At 39.2% G+C, this 19,854-nt stretch overlaps 1 protein-coding gene and 1 pseudogene across 1 annotated transcript in view; both read left to right on the top strand.

The window, feature by feature from the left end:
* The window catches only part of Gpr137c (G protein-coupled receptor 137C), a 57,083-nt gene that overhangs the window by 9,478 nt on the left and 27,751 nt on the right, over positions 1 to 19,854 (top strand). Inside the window, 2 exon segments of the mRNA XM_032918064.1 lie at positions 15,623 to 15,666; positions 17,344 to 17,572. Coding sequence (XP_032773955.1) covers positions 15,623 to 15,666; positions 17,344 to 17,572 — 273 coding nt within the window.
* LOC116914162 lies at positions 9,313 to 9,437 on the top strand (annotated as a pseudogene).

Here is a 19,854-nt window from a genome sequence, read left to right as displayed (position 1 = left end):
AATTTTACAACAGAAAAATTTCAGTCCCCTTAACCTTTCCTCCTCTTTCTTTTCTTACTTCACTTACTTGATTTAGTTTAAAACAGGGGTCCTACTTAATTTGTCTTAACAAGGGTCCTAAATTCAAATGCTAAGATGGGCGCTTAGAGAACTGTGGTGACTGAATTAAAGATACCAGGTCTTAAGAAGACATCCACATTAACAGTTTCCACTGTAAGACAATATAAGAAAATAACGTGACTTTTCAAGAGAAAGAAATGTGTACTTCTTTTTTTACATGTATTGTGTACGTATGCTCAAATGCATACATGTATGAGCATGCTGCAGAACATGTGGTGGTCATAGAAAACTTTTGGTAGTCAGTGCTCTCCTTCCACTTTGTCGGCTGCAGGGATAGAATTCAGGTCATCAAATCGTCCCCCTAGCCCAGAAATGCATACTTCTTAAAGTGGGGAATCTGTTAACCCTGGTACTTGGGAAGCAGATACAGGAAGATCGGGAGTTCAAGGTAAACTTCAGCCTAATTGTGAATTCCAGGATAGCTAGGGCTATAAGACACTGTCTGAAAATTAAACAAATAGGAAATCTTCTTATAAATATCATTTGAGAAAATATTGTCACTACTATTAGATAAGGCAAGCAAAGCATTCGTGTGGGTCATTCCCAGCACAGGTAAATACTGAATTTTACTTTGTCTTCCTCTTCTGTTTCTGGATGGTCTTTCTTAAAGTAACAAAGCAACCAAATAAAGTCTTATAATTTTCATGTAACAAACTGTGTTAGTTTTGTTTCCTATTGCTGCAATAAAAATAACTCTGACAAAGGCAACTTAGGTTTGAGAAATGGTTTATTTTAGTTCCCAGTTCCAGGCTGTAGTCCATCACTACAGGGAAGTCACAACAGTGGGAGCGTGGGGGAGTTGGTTATAGCCAGAATTAGGAACAGAGAATAATGAATGTTTGCGTGCTTCTGATGCTCGACTCACTGTTTCATTCAGCCCAAACCAATTAAAGCAGTGGTTCTCCACCTTCCAAATGCTGCAACCGTGTAATACACTTCCTCGTGTTTTGGTGACCCCCAACCATAAAATTATTTTGTTGCTACTGTTATGAGTGGTAACACAAATATCTAATTTGCAGATATCTGATATGGGCCCCAAGGGGTTGAGACCCACAGTTTGAAAACTGCTGGGTTAATAAAAGACCCCACCTTCAATGTGGATCCTCCTATCTCCATCAACTCAGTTAAGAAAATCTCTCATAAACCAGCCTAGTCTAGACAGTTCTTCATTGAGACTCCCTTCACGGGTGATTCTAGATTATGTCAAGTCGACAAGCAAAACCAGCCATACCACAACACATTAATTACATTTTAATACTCACCAGTATTAGTTCAAATGAAGTCTAAGCGATTTATTCATTTTATCTCAAGTCTAACCGGGTATATAGGAAGTACCATAGAACACAGGATATATCATAAACATCTGCCTTCTACTACACTATAGCTTATGCTATGCCAGAGTCTAGTTTACATGTACTTTAAGGAAATTTTGCAGTCCTTTATCTGCTTTCTAGAATAAGATGCAGTTGGATATTTTTAAATTTTGTTTTGTTTTGTTTTGTTTTAAGACAGGATCTCTCTGTGTGCTCTTGGCTGTCTTGGGAACTCATATAGACCAGACTGGCCTCAAACTCAACAGAGATCTGCCTACCTCTGCCTTACAGCTGCTGGAATTAAAGGCAGACTGAAGGCACCACATCAGTGATGTTCTTACAATCTAATTGACTTATAGCTGCCAGTCTGTCCCCATATTAATCATACTGTACAATTTGTTTTTTCCAGACCAGTTCTTCAGAGGTAAAAATACTGTCTTTCAATTTTGTGCTATTTTCTCTTCTAGTATGGTGGACTTCCTGACTGTTGATTCAGTCATTTGGACTCCTTTGAGATGATGTCATATATTTAACAGGATACAATTTTTTTCTCCTTTGCAACCTCATATTAAATTCTTTGGTTGGTCAAGTGTTTCCTCATTTCCTTTCTCTCATCTTGTGAAGCATCTTACAGAACAGAATGTTCAAGACTTAGATTCTAACTCAGATTTTGACAAATATGTTCTGCAAGGACATTTAATAGCAGAGCTGATGGAATAACTTAAGTTTGAGTAGATACATATACTTAGCAGCAGGGGGAGGAAAGTCATGTGCTGACCTACTAGGAGCATTACACGTAAACAGACTAGAAGCTGTTGGGATTAAGGGACCAACTCTAAACAAGTCGTGGAGTTTTTTTTCAGGTTTGTAAACTAGAAGTTGTCAGAATCTGGCTGGAACATTAAATATGGAAGACAGGTGGCGCAGTTAACAACTTGAACACTGCCTTTAATCCCAGCACTCAGGGGGCAGAAGCTGGAGGATCACTGTGAGAAGTCATCCTGGTCTACATACTGAGACCCTGTCTCAAAACCAACCAAACAAACAAACAAAAATAAATCGAACACTAGGTCCTAATCCTTCGACTCTTGCTGACTTTGAGAAGGCTACTTAACTTCAATGTATCAGTATGTTTCCATGTTTAAAATAGAGCTACTTGTATCTATCTCGATGCCGTAAATATTAAACAAAATACTGTTCTAAAATACAGAAAGTAGTAAACACAGCACAGTAAGACACAACTGTTGTGCACTAGTATTTTAGGTGGGAAAGTGGCTAAGGAAGAGAGCATCCCTAAAATTAAGATTTTCTTCTGTCTGGCTTCCTACAATGAACTTTGAACAACAGTCACTTCTCTTAATCTATGAGAATGTATGTTGTGCCACTGTTTCCTACTGTAGGATGAAGAAGGGTTTGTAGATACTAACCCCAGTTTTAGATGATGAACTAAGGTTTGTGGTGAACCACATTAGAAATGTGAAGAATTGAAATTCAGGTCTCCTGGCTACACTAATGCTTTCTCTATCATGGTATGCTATCACCAGGTTTTAATCCACTGTTAGTGGTTATTGGTATTTAATACCGTTTTGCCTTTAAGAAACCAGAAGGCGAGCCAGAGAGATGATGCAGCAGGTAAAGGTTCCTCCGTCAAGTACAGTGACCTGAGTTCGGTCCCCAGGGTCTACATGGTAAAAGGAGAGAACTTCCACAACTTGTCCTCTGAGATCCACAAAATGTTGAAGTTGTGTGTGCCTGCCTGCCTGCCTGCCTGCCTGCTGCCTGTCTATATACACTGATAAATAAATGTAATAAAAGAGAAAGAAGTCAAGAGGAAAGATATAAACAACTTTCCTTATACTTCTTTGTACCCCCAGGATTCCCTGTGCCTGACACAGCCTGCCCCTTTTCCCTCGTCGTTTCACAGGAACTGATATTCTTCAGTGCATTCTTGTATTTGCAGAAGCAATTCTGCCATCTTCTTGACTCAAAAACATGAAGGACTATATGAACAAGCACTACAGTACACTATAGGGCATTTGCCACTGGAAAATGTATTAAATGACAAAAGAGTTTCAGTTTCGAAATATATTTATTTTGTTTTTGTTTTTTTTTTTCTTTTCTTTTTTTCGGAGCTGGGGATCGAACCCAGGGCCTTGCGCTTGCTAGGCAAGTGCTCTACCGCTGAGCTAAATCCCCAACCCCTCGAAATATATTTAAATCCATCTTCTAGAGGCATAAATCTCCACTTTTGGTTAAGAAATAAGTTTTGCATATTCCTTAAATAAAGGACACATTGACATCTGCAAACTTTCCAATGTAAATTAATAAACCATTTATAGTAATATTTAGTTTCTTTGAAAGCTCACAAATTTTCTTCTCACCCATAAACTTATACTTTATTTCTAAAAATTTTAGCTTAAACTTTTCAGAGGCATAAAAAGTGTGCAAAGCTAATAGATTTCTGACTATATTTGGTTGGGCATATTAATTATATAAATCTTTAACAACTAATAACTTGTTTCTTTTATTGATGACATTGACATTTATGAAACAGTATTTGTCACCCTGAAAACTTATTAGGAAATTAACCTTGCTTTTTCTCCTTTTCTTTGTCTCTTTTCTGTTTTTATCGTCTTGCATTGGGTATTTTGCATTCTACATTGAGGTTTTTATTTTCTCTCCTTATCTATATTTACAACTGCCTTTTTTTTCTACTTTTGAGGAAAGATTTTCTCCACTTTCAGCCCTTTCCCTTGACATTGTCATTTCTTCCATGAGTTCATTTTTTTCTTGGAGTTCTTTATCAATAGCATTTTGTGTTTCATAAATGCATTATCTTAATCTATCTGAGTATATTGACCGTTTTTGTTTGCTCGATTTTACTTCCTTTTTCTTTTTTCTATTTGTTGTGATCTCATCCTTCTTTATTAAAGACTCTGAGGCGGCTCTCTGTTTGCAGTTGGATTGCTGTTCAAAGTCAGAAAGACACTGATCATGTGGGTGAGGCATGTACACCTTGAGCTATGTGTGAGGGAGTCTGGGGTTCTGAAACAGAGGCATATGGCCTTAGATCTTACCTCTTACATTGATCAGATTCCTTTAGAGAATCGGAAGTTCATTCCAGCATTTTAAGAATAGACTGAGGCAAGAAAGCTGGAGGAGAGGAGAATACTTAAACCTGGTTACACCCTCGCACTCTGTTTTTAGTGTGGTGACAAACTTGTTAACTGTGCCTAGTACGTAAATGTTATATTTTAAGACAAAAGCTTTCTGCTGATTTATTCATAGAACAAATGCACAGGTATCTGCTAGAGTAAAGGAGGGTATTTTCCCAAGGAACTAGAAGGTGAGATTTATCGATTCACCTCTCAAGCCAGTATTATTTACCCCCATTTTACATGCCCTAGAGTGATACCTGGTTCTTCCTGGCTCTTGTAGCTTTGGCAATTCTAAAATGTTTATCAGCTACTTTTCAGCCTCCTTGCTCCTGGCTTGGGAGTAATACAACTTGGTAGTCATAAATAGTGATGAGGTTCCAAGACCACCGTTAGGCTTGCTGTTTCGTTAGAAAGACTCACAATTTCCCTCTTGATTATACTTTATTACAGTGAAAAGATACAAAGTTCAATCGGTAAGCTACCTGGCTATAAAGTCTACACTATACAGCTCTCTCCTAATGAAGCCTCACAGGATATACTTTAACTCATTTGGCAACAAGTTGTAACAGCACACATAAAGTGTTGTCTACCAAGAAGAGATTTTGATATTCCTGGGGGTTTGCCAGGTGACCAGCTTCTATTTAACATGTAACTAAAATTCTAGACTGAGGGAAAAGTCCAGGATATAATATAAGCCATATTATATTTACAGTTATTTGTACCCTTATCTTTTATGAAATTATGGGAACCCTCTTGATGTCAGTTTACAATTCACAGCATGGGCCAGTCTTGCAAGCAGGCTTTCTGAGGATAGCAGTATATAAACATCTACACAGGCATGTGTATGCACACAACTTACTTGCTTTCTAGACTCCACATTTTGTTTTAGTGTCCTTTCACATTCTTTTTTAGATTCATGGGTTTATGCTTTTCATGAGAGCATTTTGTTGTTTTAATTTCATTTTTTAGGTAAAAATAATATAAGTATATTCAATATTCATCTGGAAATGTATTTTTATTGGATTTTTATTTACATTTCAAATGTTATTCCCTTCCCCAGTTTCCTGTCCATAAACCCCCTATCACATCCCCCTCCCCCTTCTTCTAGGTGGGTGCTCCCCCACTCATCCACTTTGACATCCCCTTCCTGCCTCCCCACACTGACATTCCCCTACACTGAGGAGTGCAGCCTTAGTAGAACCAAGGGCTTCTCCTCCCATTTGTGCCCAACAAGGCCATCCTCTGCTGCATATGCAGCTGGAGTCATGGGTCTGTCCATGTGGACTCTTTAGATGGTGGTTAAGGTCCTGGGAGCTCTGGTTGGTTGGTATTGTTGTTCTTATGGGGTTGCAAGCCCCTTCAGCTCCTTCAATCCTTTCTCTAACTCCTCCAGTGGGGACCTCATTCTCAATTCAATGGTTGGCTGCGAGCGTCTGCCTCTGTATTTGTCATGTCTGGCAGAGCCTCTCAGGAGACAGCTATATCGGGCTCCTGTCAACATGCACTTCTTGGCATCAGCAATACTGTCTGGGTTTGGTAGCTGTATGTATATGGGCTGGATCCCCAGGTGGAGCAGTCTCTGGATGGCCTTCCCTTCAGTCTGCTCCAAACTTTGTCTCCATATCTCCTCCTATTAATATTTTTGTTCCCCCTTCTAAGAAGGACCGAGACATCTGCACTTAGGCTATCTTTCTTCTTGAGCTTTATGTGGTCTACGGATTGTATCTTGGGTAATCTGAGCTTTTGGGCTAATATCCACTTATCAATGAGTGCATACTATGTGTGGTTTTTTTTGTGATTGGGCTACCTCACTCAAAATGATATTTTCTAGTTCCATCCATTTGCCTATGAATTTCATGAAGTTATTGTTTTTAATAGCTGAGTAGTACTCCATTGTGTTAATGTACCACATTTTCTGTATCCATTGTTCTGTTAAGAGACATCTGGATTCTTTCCAGCTTCTGGTTATTATAAATAAGGCTGCTATGAACATAGTGGAGCATGTGTCCTTGTTAAATGTTGGAGCATCTTTTGGGTATATGCCCAGGAGAGATAAAGCTGGGTCCTCAGATAGTACTATGTCCAGTTTTCTGAGGAACCTCCAGACTAATTTCCAGAGTGGTTGTACCAGTCTGCAATCCCACCAACAATGGAGGAGTGTTCCTCTTTCTCCACATCCTTGCCAGCATCTGTTGTCGCATGAGTTTTTGATCTTAGCCACTCTGACTGGTGTGAGGTGGAATCTCTGGAAATTTATTTTATGTAACACTTCAGTTTGATTATATAAAATCATTTTAAGCAACTTTATTTTTTATTAATCATTTTATTTGTTTCCATTTCAAATGTTATCCCCCTTCCCGATGTCCCCTCCATGAATCTCGCACCCCTTTCCCCTCCCTTTTGCCTCTAAGAGGGTGCTCTCCCATCCCACCCCTCTAGAATACTCCTTCTCTGGGGCATCAAGCCTCCACAGGACCAAGCACTTCCCATCCCACTGATGGCAGATGAGCCAGTCCTCTGCTACATAGGCAGCTGGAGCCATGGATGACCCCATATACACTCTTTGGTTGGTGGTTTAGTCCTTGGGCGCTCTGAAGGGTCCAGTTAATTAATACTGTTGTCCTCCCTATGGGGTTGCAATCCCCTTCAGATCTTTAAGAAGCTTTAAAGAAACCAAAGTAGAGAAAAGAAACTTTAAAAACACAATATACTAGATTCCTAACAGAGATGCAAGGAGGTATTGTATCTTAGGAAGAACATGAAGATAGAAAAAATAGAAGACAGAAGCTCTTTTAAATAAATGACTGACATGGAAAAGAAGGAGGTGTTGAGCTTAGAGCTGCAGTAGCTGAAACCCCATCACCTTGTGTAGTCAACAGCATGAGTAAGCTTCAGAACAGTGCACCGTTCTACACAGCGATTTGAGCAGTTGAGATGGAAACTGTAGACGGCCGCTTCCGTGAGAGTAATCTACATAGTTAGATGCGTATGCCTAGCAATTCACCATGGAGAAGAGATTATATTTATCATGATTCATTTTAGCATGAATTCTAAATTCTATACAGATAAGCTCTCTGGTAAAGTTTTTAATTTCAGTTCAACAAAAGTGAGAAGAATTCCACAGGAAAGTATTTCAGCACTTAAACCATCTTCAAAGCATTGTGCCTTACATGCCAGAGAAATATAAACATCACTTACCTCCTGGTTAAACATTGGGCCATTCAGTTTGAGGAAACAGAATCCCATGGACTAGTATAAACGAGCTTGTGAATAACAAAAAATTACTTCATCATTCTACAGACTGTAAAGTCCATGGCAGACTCGCCACTTTGGAGCATAGATAGTGGCTTCTCACTGTAACCTCAGTTGATAGAAGACAGTAGGATCCTCTATGAAGTCACTGTTACATGAACACTAAGTCCTCATTTGTGAGGACTCCGTCAATGTGACCTAAGCATGCTCCAGTTGCCTCTTCAAATCGAGGATTAATATCTTAACATAACTTTGGGGAAATGTAAACATTCAGACCATAGCGCCATCTTCATATTTTGGGTACTGACAATAGTAAACTTACACAGGATATATTCGTACGTAAAATAGGCTATACTCACCTCTCCTCTGAGAAACTAAAGTGGAATTCATACATCTACATTTTAGGGTAGAAACTGCTTCAGATTGCTTATTTATGTCTCAAATGTTATAAGGTAATAATGTTATTTAAATCTTCATTAATCACCAAACCCTATGTCAGGGTTTTTTCATATCTTCTCCATTGGCATCTGTACTTCGAGCAAACTGCCTTATTCCTGCCTACCTTCCACTTTCTCACCATTCTTTCCGTCGAACTGAACTGACACATTTACTGTCCTAAGCTTCGAATAATCCTTGTAAAACACGTGCTACTATGTTTTATGAGTTATCTTAGCCATCTTAACAAATTGTATATAATTGTTCAGTGTATGTTTTTCTAGTGGCCATTTTCACTCAGGATTCAATCTCGTTCAATGCACTTGTCAAATATTTGGAGTCTATTGATATTAGTACCATATTGTTTTTAGTATTCCCATAATAAAAATATTATTTAACCACAGGTTAAATGATGCATTGAAATCTATTCTGCAAGTCCAGGTTGTAAGCGACCTTTTAATTCTGTTTTATCTAGCTCACATCCCTCTTAGACCCATTATTCTTTGACCAGTAATATGAATTACCCTTTTAAACCAGCCCCGTCTCTCCTCTTGATAAGATCTTTTTAATGGCCTGTTCTGAAATGTGGCTATCCCCAGATGGCACTCCGTGGCTTTTGTAGCAGGGAGACAGTAAGTCTATCTTATGCCTCTCAGTACTCTTCACTGATGTTATGCCATCATCTCCTCTCTGAAATCTATGCCATTTGATTAGGTCATCGTTGAGTATAATAATAACCCGGACCTCCTCGGGTGAATCAGCACTTTTGTCTTGCCTTGTCTCCTTTGGTAGAGGACCATTTTCAAAGCCCATGTTGCTAGCCACCAAAAGCCTCAATTCAGTGTTTTCCAAAATGTTTCCATTTCTGCTTAAGCTATCTATTAACACGGGTTCTTTAAAATGGAGCTGTTCTTTCTAACCAGTGTTTCTCTTTTCTCCTAGACCGCTTCAATTCACTTATCTATTTTTCTATACCATCCCTTTGGCCATCTTTTTTTTTAAGATTTATTTATTTATTATATCTTCAGACACACAGCTTTGCGCAGTGGCAGTATCGTAGCCAATGAGGTTTATCCGAGGCGTGATTATTGCTAATTGAAAACTTTTCCCAATATCTTCAGACACACCAGAAAAGGGCATTGGATCCCATTACGGATGGTTGTGAGCCACCATGTGGTTGCTGGAATTGAACTCAGGACCTCTGGAAGAGCAGTCAGTACTCTTAACCTCTGAGCCATCTCTCCAGCCCCCCTTTACAGTACTCTTAACCTCTGAGCCATCTCTCCAGCCCCCCTTTGGCCATCTTACCCCTTCTTTCTCTGTTCCATGTTATTTTTCATCTCTTGACACTTTGCTCTGCCAGACAAGTGCAGTCATCAGAAGAAGCTCTCCTCCAGAGTAGTTTCCACAGCTTACAGTCCTAAATCAATACATGAAGACAGCCTTGTTAAACCTGAACATTCTATATTGTCAGTTGCCTTTCCCTACTAGATTACTTTAGTTTTAAAATCAACAAATCTTGATGGCTATATCCGTTGTCAACTGCACCTGTGCACTTTAGTTCTTTCAAATACTTTCACTTAATGTTAACCATGTCCCAAACGCTTAAATCAAATATTCTTCTCCAGAATATACCTTTATGTTGAAAAATAGACTTTAATAGAAGAATAAAAGAGAATCTATTTGCCAAATTTTCTAATCCCGATTTATATCAAAATGTCTCAATCTATAGTGTCAATTTTTCACTCATTACATTTGCTTGTGTGTAAGTGGACATGTGTATATATTATGGGGGTGGGCATCTCATAGCAAATGGGAAGATCAGAGGGCAACCTGCAGGAATCTGTTCTCCCTTGCACGGTGCAGGTCCCATGACAGGTAACTTAACCACTGAGCCATCTCCCCAGCACTCAAATGTTTTTAATGGAGAGATGGTCTATAAATTACTTTCAACGTTCCATGTAGACCTCTAAGTTTTCCTTCCTTCTTGTGTGCATTTCTTCAGCCGAATTGTTCTGCTACAATCTTCTCGAGTAGCGCAGCTTTCTTTCCTCTTTCCTCCAGTTTCTGCCTCACCCCCTTCTTTTTAGTTCATTTCTACAAAAAGATTTTAGATCAGAAACATGAAGGGTCTTTTTCACCCCGCTTGAAATGTTAACAGAGTACCTGTCACCATTTTTATACTGTGCCAAAAGAAACATAAGACTCACAAGTCAAAGAAAGGGGCCATTTATTACTCTAGGCTTTTAAAAGCAGCTACCCAAGCAGGGCTCTATGTCAGGTCTCTGGGCTCCAGTCCATAGGGCAACACCGTGAGGGGCCAGAATTATTTGCACATGCAATAAGGTGTGCTACAGGGGAACCTTTTTTGCAAGGTATTAGTGACAAACCAGTCACCCAACCAAATGCAACCTTTTTAGTCATTTTTTGCTTTTCATGAAATTGTACGTGGGCTATACTCCCCTTTAACTTGAAATCATCCTGCTGGTTTCTATGAATGATCTAATTCTGTTTCTCTTCCTGGCCTTAGTTCTCTTTGTCATTCTTGTGCTTTTTAAATCTATTAAATATGCAGATACCACAGGTTATTTCTCGTCTTTGTTCCTCAAGCATCTGCCACTAGAGTTTCAGTTGTCACCTGGGCAGGAGTCTGTAGTTTCCTTCATACATTCTAAAACTCACCGTCTTTGTATCTATTCGGATGTAATAAACTTTAAAAAATAAAAGCGAAGCCCATGATCTGATTTATTTCATTTATTAGTTGGTCCTTCATTCTAATAGTTCCTTAGATTCAAAACAAGAGTAACAGGCCAGGCAGTGGTGGCACATGCCTTTAATCCCAGCCCTTGGGAGGCAGGAGCAAGCTGACCCCTTGAGCTGGAGGACAGCCTCATCTACAGAGTGAGTTCCAGGACAGCCAGGGCTACATAGAAAAAAAACCTTGTCAAGAAAACCAACACCACATAAATAAACAACAAACTATTAAGAGTTATGGCAAGATGACCCAGCAGGAAAGGAAATTGTCACAAAGCCTGGCCACCTGTGTTCAATTCCCAGAACCCACATAGTGGAAAGAGAGCGCCAGCTCCCACAAGTTGTCCTCTGACTTCCACACACACGTCATGGCACGTTCATACCAACATACTCATACACACAAATGAATATGACTTTTAAAGTTAAAAGTTTTTAACCTGGGGACATGATCTTGTAGATTCAGTCGTATCAATGGTATTTAATGAAAAAGTTTTACCTCATTTCACTCTATTTTCTATGATCATAGAAGAATTACCCAAATAGAATCATATTACAGTTTGCAGAAGGCTAAAGAATATTCCTCTAGCACTTTATATAAGGTCTCTGTGGTTAAAAGCTGCCTTGCCCTTCCAGCTTCGATTTCTTCCACCTTTCCACACTCCCCTATACTACACCAGAACGCCAAAGTACTGTCTTTGACCTGAATACATTGATCATTTTAAAAAAATATTTTCTGAACTTCTGCTATAAAGCAAGCATTGTGATAAAAAGTGAACCCTTAGATCTAAGTCAATTGTGACTTTTCTCAATAAGCCATTAAATATGAAAATACATTTCATGGAGTACGATTAGTATTGTAATGACGCGACAGTTTCTCTTTCCCTGAGCCACCTAACCAAACAATAAAAAGTCGTGAGTTGGAAGTCCTGAGGAGTTGAAATTTGTTACATGATCATGAGAGTACATTCCAGATAAAGTACAAACATGTACAAAGGTATAAAGATATACAAAATTGAACCACTTTATCGAGAAGTTGTAAATATTTCAGAGTGGATGGATCGTAAGATTGAAGGCAGGAAACTAAAAGAATATAAGGTAGGATACAAGACCTTTCATTCGAGTGCACATATACTAAAGGCTGTGCACTTTTTTCTGGGATGGTTTTATGAGATTTACAAAGACAATGCTGTACTGTAATTCATGCAGACAAGAGTCAATTGTACATACTAAATCTAGTGAATAAAGTTTTGAAGGATAATTGCAAAGTGTTTAAATACACACACACATACAATACTTGCTAGTTACAGTATAGAAAATGGTTACCAACAGTGGGGAAAACTCACAGACTCTACCCCAACTACCTCGTCAGCGTTAGTAACGTAGGAATTGAAAGAAACACCATCACGAGTCCCTGATAAGAAGGCTACTTCATCATCAGCTCTGTGGCATTCCAGCTGAAAAGCATAAATCCAGTCATAAGTAAACAGCCAAAACTATCCAAGGTGGCGAAGCATACATATCAACAAATGGTTATGCTGGAGATGTAAGGGAGAAGAACACAGCATTTTTCAGTAGTATTAGAAAAGACAAAGGTATAGTATATTAAATGACACTAAACAAAGCCAGATGGTTAGGAGGCAAAAATCCACGGCACCAAGCCAAAGGACATCAACTGCAACCCCAGAATCCACATGGTGGAAAGAGAGGACAGATTCCAGTAAGTTATCCTTCAACATGCACATGCGTACCACGGAACCCTCATGCCCACACACACACAGGGTAAAGTTAAACAAAAGTGTAGGAGAAATAATATATTTGATGCATACTTCCTGGTTTTTCACCATAAAGGCATTATCGAGATAACCGAAAATATTAATAAAGCCTAAACATTGCATAATACTGCTATAGCTACCTTTAATCCTAGCACTCTCAAGTCAGAGGCAGGTGGATTTCTGTGAGTTTTGGGCCAGCCTAGTTTATGTAGAGGGTTCTAGCCAGTCGGGGATACATAGTGACACAGTATCTTTACAAACAGTATTAAGACTACTTATTGCTCTGGGGACAGTGCCAATCACCGCAACCATCCAGAACCCTAGTTCCAAGGGTTTCACCACCCTCTCCTGACCTCTGCAGGCACCAGACATACACATGGCTCACAAACATGCTCACATACATTCATATAAAAAAGTTACCTAAAAAATAACTTTAGAAATACAATTGTTTCAACACTGAATTTTATATTAATGAAGCTGAAGCAGTAACAGCACTTGGTGCTCCCACAGAGGACCTAAAATTACATAGTCGGTTACAACTATCAGTGACTCTAGTTCCAAGGGATGTGAGGCCCTCTTCTGGCCTCTATGAGTACCACACACACTATACATGCAAACATGCACATAAAATAAATCTTTAAAGTTTATGTCTGTAATTGTGTTACAATGGATACATACGGATTTACTTTTAAAAGGAAACAGGCAATGAAGTAGAGGTACCACTATCAAATGATATCTTAATATTTTACATAGAACGTAGATGTTCATAGCAACATTCACAAATAACAAAAGTGTAGAATTACATACGTGTCCAATGATGAGTGAATGCATAAGTAAAGTTAATATGTATAATATATATATTTCCTTCCAAAGACTGAGTATTCCTATATGTATACATATGTATGTATTATGTACATCATAATGTACATATATGTGAGTAAATGTACATTGTATATGTGCATATGATATATATGCATATACGTAGACATATACATAGTCTTTGGAAAGAAATTCTGATACAGATAAGTCTTAGAAGCATCTTCTAAGTGAAATAAGTCACAGGCTTATTATTGGATAAGTCTAGTTATATAATTAGTTAAATTTATGGATACTGAAAATAAAATGGTTGTGAGAGGATGGAAGAAAGAAAAATGGGGATGTTTTTAAGGGACTTGAAGAACAGAAAGACTGTAGAGGCTGATGGCGATGCACAGCAATGTAAGTGTACTCACTGCCACTGGAGCAGATGTTTTTAAATGGTGACATTGTAATTGTTATGTTACATATATCTTACCACAGTTTCAAAACTGAATCACTTGGGCACAGAAAAGGAACGGGATAAAGGGAAGCGCTATCTTCTAAAGAAGTAGATGGAGTTACAGTGGACTTAGAGAAACCAATTAAAAGACTCTTGAAATAATCCAATGTGGTAAAGAAATCAGAAAATGGGCGAGTCTGAGAATGATGAAAGGGGACTAATGGGATAATATATCAGGCTCTGCCATACATCGACCTTTTGGTACACAGAGGGGTGTTAGGCACATGCAGTAGCTATGACTAGGCTAACCCCCATCTGCTAAGAACCCATGAGCACCCATTCCCCTTTCAGAGCTGCTTCCTCTGAGAAGCCCTGCCTTGCTTCATAATCTCCCTTACTTCTTACCCATTCCTGAACTCATTCTCTTTCTCATTTCGTGGTTTTGTGATAGCACCATTGTCTTTTTACCCCAATATGTCAAAATAGGTGGTTTGTCTTTTGCTTTTATGCAGTGAGTTTGTACAAAGTATAAACAGCAATTATGTTTATGATCTTTTGACACCTTACACACAGGGCGTGAAACAGCTGGGCTTTCCCCACTGTTTTGTGTTCTCTTGTCTTTGTTTTGAGACATTCTAACAATGTAACTCAGGCTAGCCTGAAACCCGGCATCATTCTGCCTTTGTCTCTGCTTCTCACTTGCTGGGAATTATGGGACATGCCCCCATATCAAGAGCAGGGAATCGTAGTAAGTTCTCAAGGAGTATTTGTCTGAAGTCAGTAAGTCCCTGAGTATTTAACAGTATGTGTGTGCATAACATTTTGGGTTTTGTCTGTCTTTTCAAATCATTAAGGTTCACGCCACGTTTTATAATCTCATAACTAGTCTTCCTGCTTCTGCTTTCCACTGCCCCTGTCTGTGCCTGTATGTTAATACCAGGTTAGGGAAACACCATGCTTTGGAATGTCGGTATAAAAACATTATCTAAAAACTACAGTTCAACTTTACCAGTAAGAAAATGATCTTTGGTGAACATAGCCCTATTGATAATTAACAAGCTTTATTGACTAATAAAAAGTTTAGGGTAGGGGTTGGAGAGAAGGCTCAGTGATTTAAGAGCACTGCCTGCTCTTCAGAAGACATGGGTTCAGTTCCCAGCATCCACATCTCCCATTGAGCTCACAACTGTAGATTAGATAATGCCAGCTCATGGATCTGATGTCCTCTGGCCTTTAAAGTCTCCAGGCACACGCGGCACATAGATGTGCATGCAAGCAAAACACCCATGCACATAAAATCAAACTTAATTTATTTTTAAATATTTAGGATCAATGAGAAGCCATCTACCATAGTATCTGCTTCATAAAAAGGTTCACACCTGTCTAACAATTTTGTGTGGCATTTAAGGTAGAAATTTAAATATTTGGATACGTATTTCTATTTCACAGTAATTCAGCTGAAAGCATTGAACTTCATAGCTGCATCAAGCACAAAGTCAAAGAAAATTGAAAACTATCTGTATTATACATGTTTTTAAACTCTTTGCGCTCTCTTTACAGGTCATATGTAAAGTCAGATGTGCCACTGAACTTGACAAACACAAGTAAGTTTCATGAGTGTCAGATTGTCCGTCTAAAAGATCTGTCACCGTTGTACTTTGCTTACCTAATGCATATTGGTGTTTTGCCTGCGTGTATATTCTGTGCACCACATGTATGAGTTCCAGACAGTTGTGAGTGCCGTGTGGATGTTAGACATCTAAACAGGTCTGGAAGAACAGTCAGTGCTCTTAACTGCTAAATCTTCCCTCCAGGCCCCCAAGTAAATACTTTAAGTAGGTTGATGAAGGCAAAAGGAAGGAATTGCTGAGGGTGCCTTTGCAGTCTTATGGAAAATCAAGTCATCGGTCAGTTCAAAGGAAATAAGCACAGTAGTTAGCTTCCTCCCTTCAGCTGTGATAGCCATGAGGCTCACACTTATGCCCTCCCCCCCTCCCTCTTTCTTTTACACCACCCCCCACAGCCCCACCCCTCCACCCGACCCTGGCTCCCTTCCTCTCCTGGCTCCTCCTTTCCTCTCCCCACTGCACTATGCATCCACAAATGCAGAAGCCAGCGCCTATCAGTTTCCTGAGCTAAGCAGTGTTTCTGTACTGGTTACTCTCAGCAGAGGGAACAAAAAGTACGTCCAAAGACGTGAGTTTCAGACCCAGTTCTCCTAACACAACCCCTCTGAGCTCTGGTTTCCTAAACTATTCTGATCCACTACATACATAATTTCAAGGTCTTGTTTCGCTTTAACGTTCTAAAGCTGTTCTCTTATTACTCGATTCAGCATATCACCACATGTGGTGGCACAAGCTATACTCCCAACCCTGGAGAGACCGAGGGAGGAAGACAATTTGGACTGCATAGCAAGACCCTCTCAAAAATGTTGTTTCGTGTAATCTTTCAAACTCATTTTTTTAAAACTTCACTTATATACTCAAAGTTTTCTTATTACGAAATGCAGATTACTTTCCACTTCTATAAATTATCTCCAAGGATGGATGGCTCGTGATATCTATTGAAAGCAATCCAAAATAGAAGATGCTAGAAATGCAAACATGCTTATTTGGGGCAGGTACAAATGTTTTTGACCTGGGGTTGTTTTCCACAAGATTACTGTTAACTACTACTGGGTACAGATGGCCACACCTTGCAAGAATTTTTACGATGAGTGCTGGGAACTACATGTTCTGTTCCAATGTTCTTTTTTTTTTTTTTTTTTTTTTTTTTTTTTTTTTTTGGTCAAGTTTGAAACGTGTTTGTTATAATCAGGTCATAGTCTCAAACCTTGTTTAAAACTATTTCCCATAGCTCTTAGAATTGACGAATTAATTAGGCACAGCATATCAATTCCCTACACAAATTTTAAGAACGTGACAGTTATTAGAATAGGAAAGCCAATGCAAATGCACTCGGTATTTATAAAAATGAAAAAAAATCATGATTTCCCCATAGTGGTGTTAAGATGGTTCAATAGATTTTTTCAACTCCACAGGTCAATATTTGGTTTTATACATCAGATTATTTATAAGGTAATGATTTAGAGTCTGTACATTTTGAAATAGTTCATATGCTAAGTTCATAATGGCCGACATGCCAAGTAACTATGGGAGATTATTAAATTTGTGCTTCGTGAAATTATAAGCATTTTAAGCTGAAAAAATTCTTACCCCTGAAATAACACTACTCGCAACAGTTTTATGAACATCAAACAACCTTTTTTTTTCTTTCAGAATTCTACTGCATTTGGGCTTTATTCTGGCAAGCCTTCTCTTCTTAGCAGTGAACTTGACCTGTGCAATGCTAGTCCACGGAGATGTCCCTGAAAATCAATTGAAATGGACTGTGTTTGTTCGAGCATTAGTTAACGATAGCTTGTTTATTCTCTGTGCCATCTCTTTAGTTAGTTACATATGCAAAATTACAAAAATGTCATCAGCAAATGTCTACCTCGAATCAAAGGTAAGTATAGTTCTTAAATATGCCTGAAGGTTTTAATGGGGAATTTTTATTGCTTTTTAAAAGAGTACTCTAGAGAGCAGTCTCATTTTTTTCTATAGTTTAATGTATTTTAATAGCAAACTTACAGGAAGTACAGAAGACAGACAACATTAAAAACATGTACTTGCGTACAGGACAACTCCATTAGAAAAGATACTGACTGGATGGAATCCACTGTATGATAAAATGCTACAAACACCATTTAGTTGCCGTCAATAAGAAATTTACTTATTTTTAAAAAAATCCAAATGCTGCCATTGTGCAGAAATTTTTAACAGGTTTATTTATAATTGTTAAAAGTTGAACTGTTGAGATGTGTACACTGAAACATTTTGCTTACCTCAATGCTTTTTTTTTTTTTTTTTTTTTTTTTTGGTTTTTTTTTTTTTTTTCGGAGCTGGGGACCGAACCCAGGGCCTTGCGCTTCCTAGGTAAGCGCTCTACCACTGAGCTAAATCCCAGCCCCTTACCTCAATGCTTTACATCTTGCGTTTATATTCAAAACTCACATACAATGTGGAGAAACTGCCAGTACCTGATTCTGTCCCCTAGGTTTCCACTTGCAATCATAGACTTAGAAAAAATATCTAACATTCAGAACTACGATAACAGGAAGAAGAGGAAAAATGTTTTTTTGAGAATGAAATGTTTCCCCTCATAGTGGTCTCTTAAGCACGTTCTCCGCGTATGCGGCGTGCTAGCTGGATGTCTTTTGGCATAATTGTTACACGTTTGGCATGGCTAGGACACAGGTTGGTATCTTCAAAACGGCCAACCAGATAGGCCTCACTTGCCTCCTGCAAAGCACCAATCGCTGCACTCTGGAAGCGCAGATCTGTTTTGAAGTCCTGAGCCATTTCTTGCTGAAAGGGGAGCTTGGGAATCAGAAGTTTAGGGAACTTCTGACAATGTCTGATTTCACGGAGAGCCACAGTACCAGGTCTGTAAGGATGAAGTTTCTTCACCCTTCCAGTAGAGGGCGCACTCTTGAGAGCTGCTTTCGTAGCCAGTTGTTTCCTGGGTGCTTTACCACCACTGGATCTGCCTGGTGCGAGCCATGCTATGGGCACCTCCTCACTTACCACACCCCCCGCCCCCCACTCTCCTTCAACTGGAGCTCAGCAAGGGAGAGGCGGCGCAGCAAAGCCTGCGAACACAATTAGCAGTCCCATTTTTAACATGGAAAAAAAGTTGTAGCAATTAAAAAATGTTCAAATTGGTTGTGAGCCTTAGACTTCAACAGCTAAGCCATCTTTCCAGTCCAAGTTTCAGATCTTCCTAAACAATTAGGTATTTTTCTTTGACTCTGCTTTAGAGGCTAGCGAAATGAAGTAAACCAGAACAAGTTTGAGTCAACCGTTATCTCAGCCTCCTCGCAGGACAGGGCCCGGAAGCACTCAGGATGGGCCAGCATTCAACACGCGCTCACCGGCTTTCCTACACTATAGGCCCTAACAAAACTAGGCTGTCTCGAACCCCTTGATAGTATTGTTTACCTTTATACCAAAGTTGGAGAGCACCAAAATGCACACGATGTGTGCCCAGACAGACCTCAAGGGTTTCATGCTGTTAAAACCTAAAGTCCCCATGAGGTTGTCTAAAACCCAGGAGCACCTCAGCACGGCTTCTGCTGGCTCCGCGTGTGCTGTGTTATCTGAGACAGGGTCTGCTTCCTTCTGGGGAGCAGAAAGTCGTGAAAGTGTTGAAGATGCAGGCATGAAGTCAGGAAGTGATCAAACATGAAGCTTTTTTTAAGTAATAAAAGCCAAGGCTTGTTCTAAATAGCAAAAACATAACGCTGTAGAGAGAACTTAGTATTTTGTCCAGTAAGAGCAGTAGTATTGCCATAAACATTGTTACCAGATAATGTGTGCGTACACTTGGGTTAGCGGAGTACTATACCACGGAGGTAAAATCTCCCTTATTTGTGTGACGGATTAGAGGTGATATTTTACCTACATGATGAAGCCCACGTGACACTTGAAACAGTCATGCCCTTCCCGTGTGATACTTGAAACAGTCATGCCTTGTTTCTTCTTTTTCTTGTTTTGAAAAATAAGTAAACGTTAAGCCACTCATGAAAAGCCATGGGAGTTTCTAACGTTGATAACTGACAGCGTCACTGGATAGCGGTTATTTTATCGCAATATATGTGTGGCATTGAGTACGAGCTTGTAGATAATGTGGATGTCGGGATGTGTATATACGTATGTAGGTGTGTGTAAATGCATATACACATGTAT

The sequence above is a fragment of the Rattus rattus genome, chromosome 12, assembly GCF_011064425.1.
Source record: "Rattus rattus isolate New Zealand chromosome 12, Rrattus_CSIRO_v1, whole genome shotgun sequence".
Lineage (NCBI taxonomy): Eukaryota > Metazoa > Chordata > Mammalia > Rodentia > Muridae > Rattus > Rattus rattus.
This window is presented reverse-complemented; position numbering and strand designations above follow the sequence as displayed.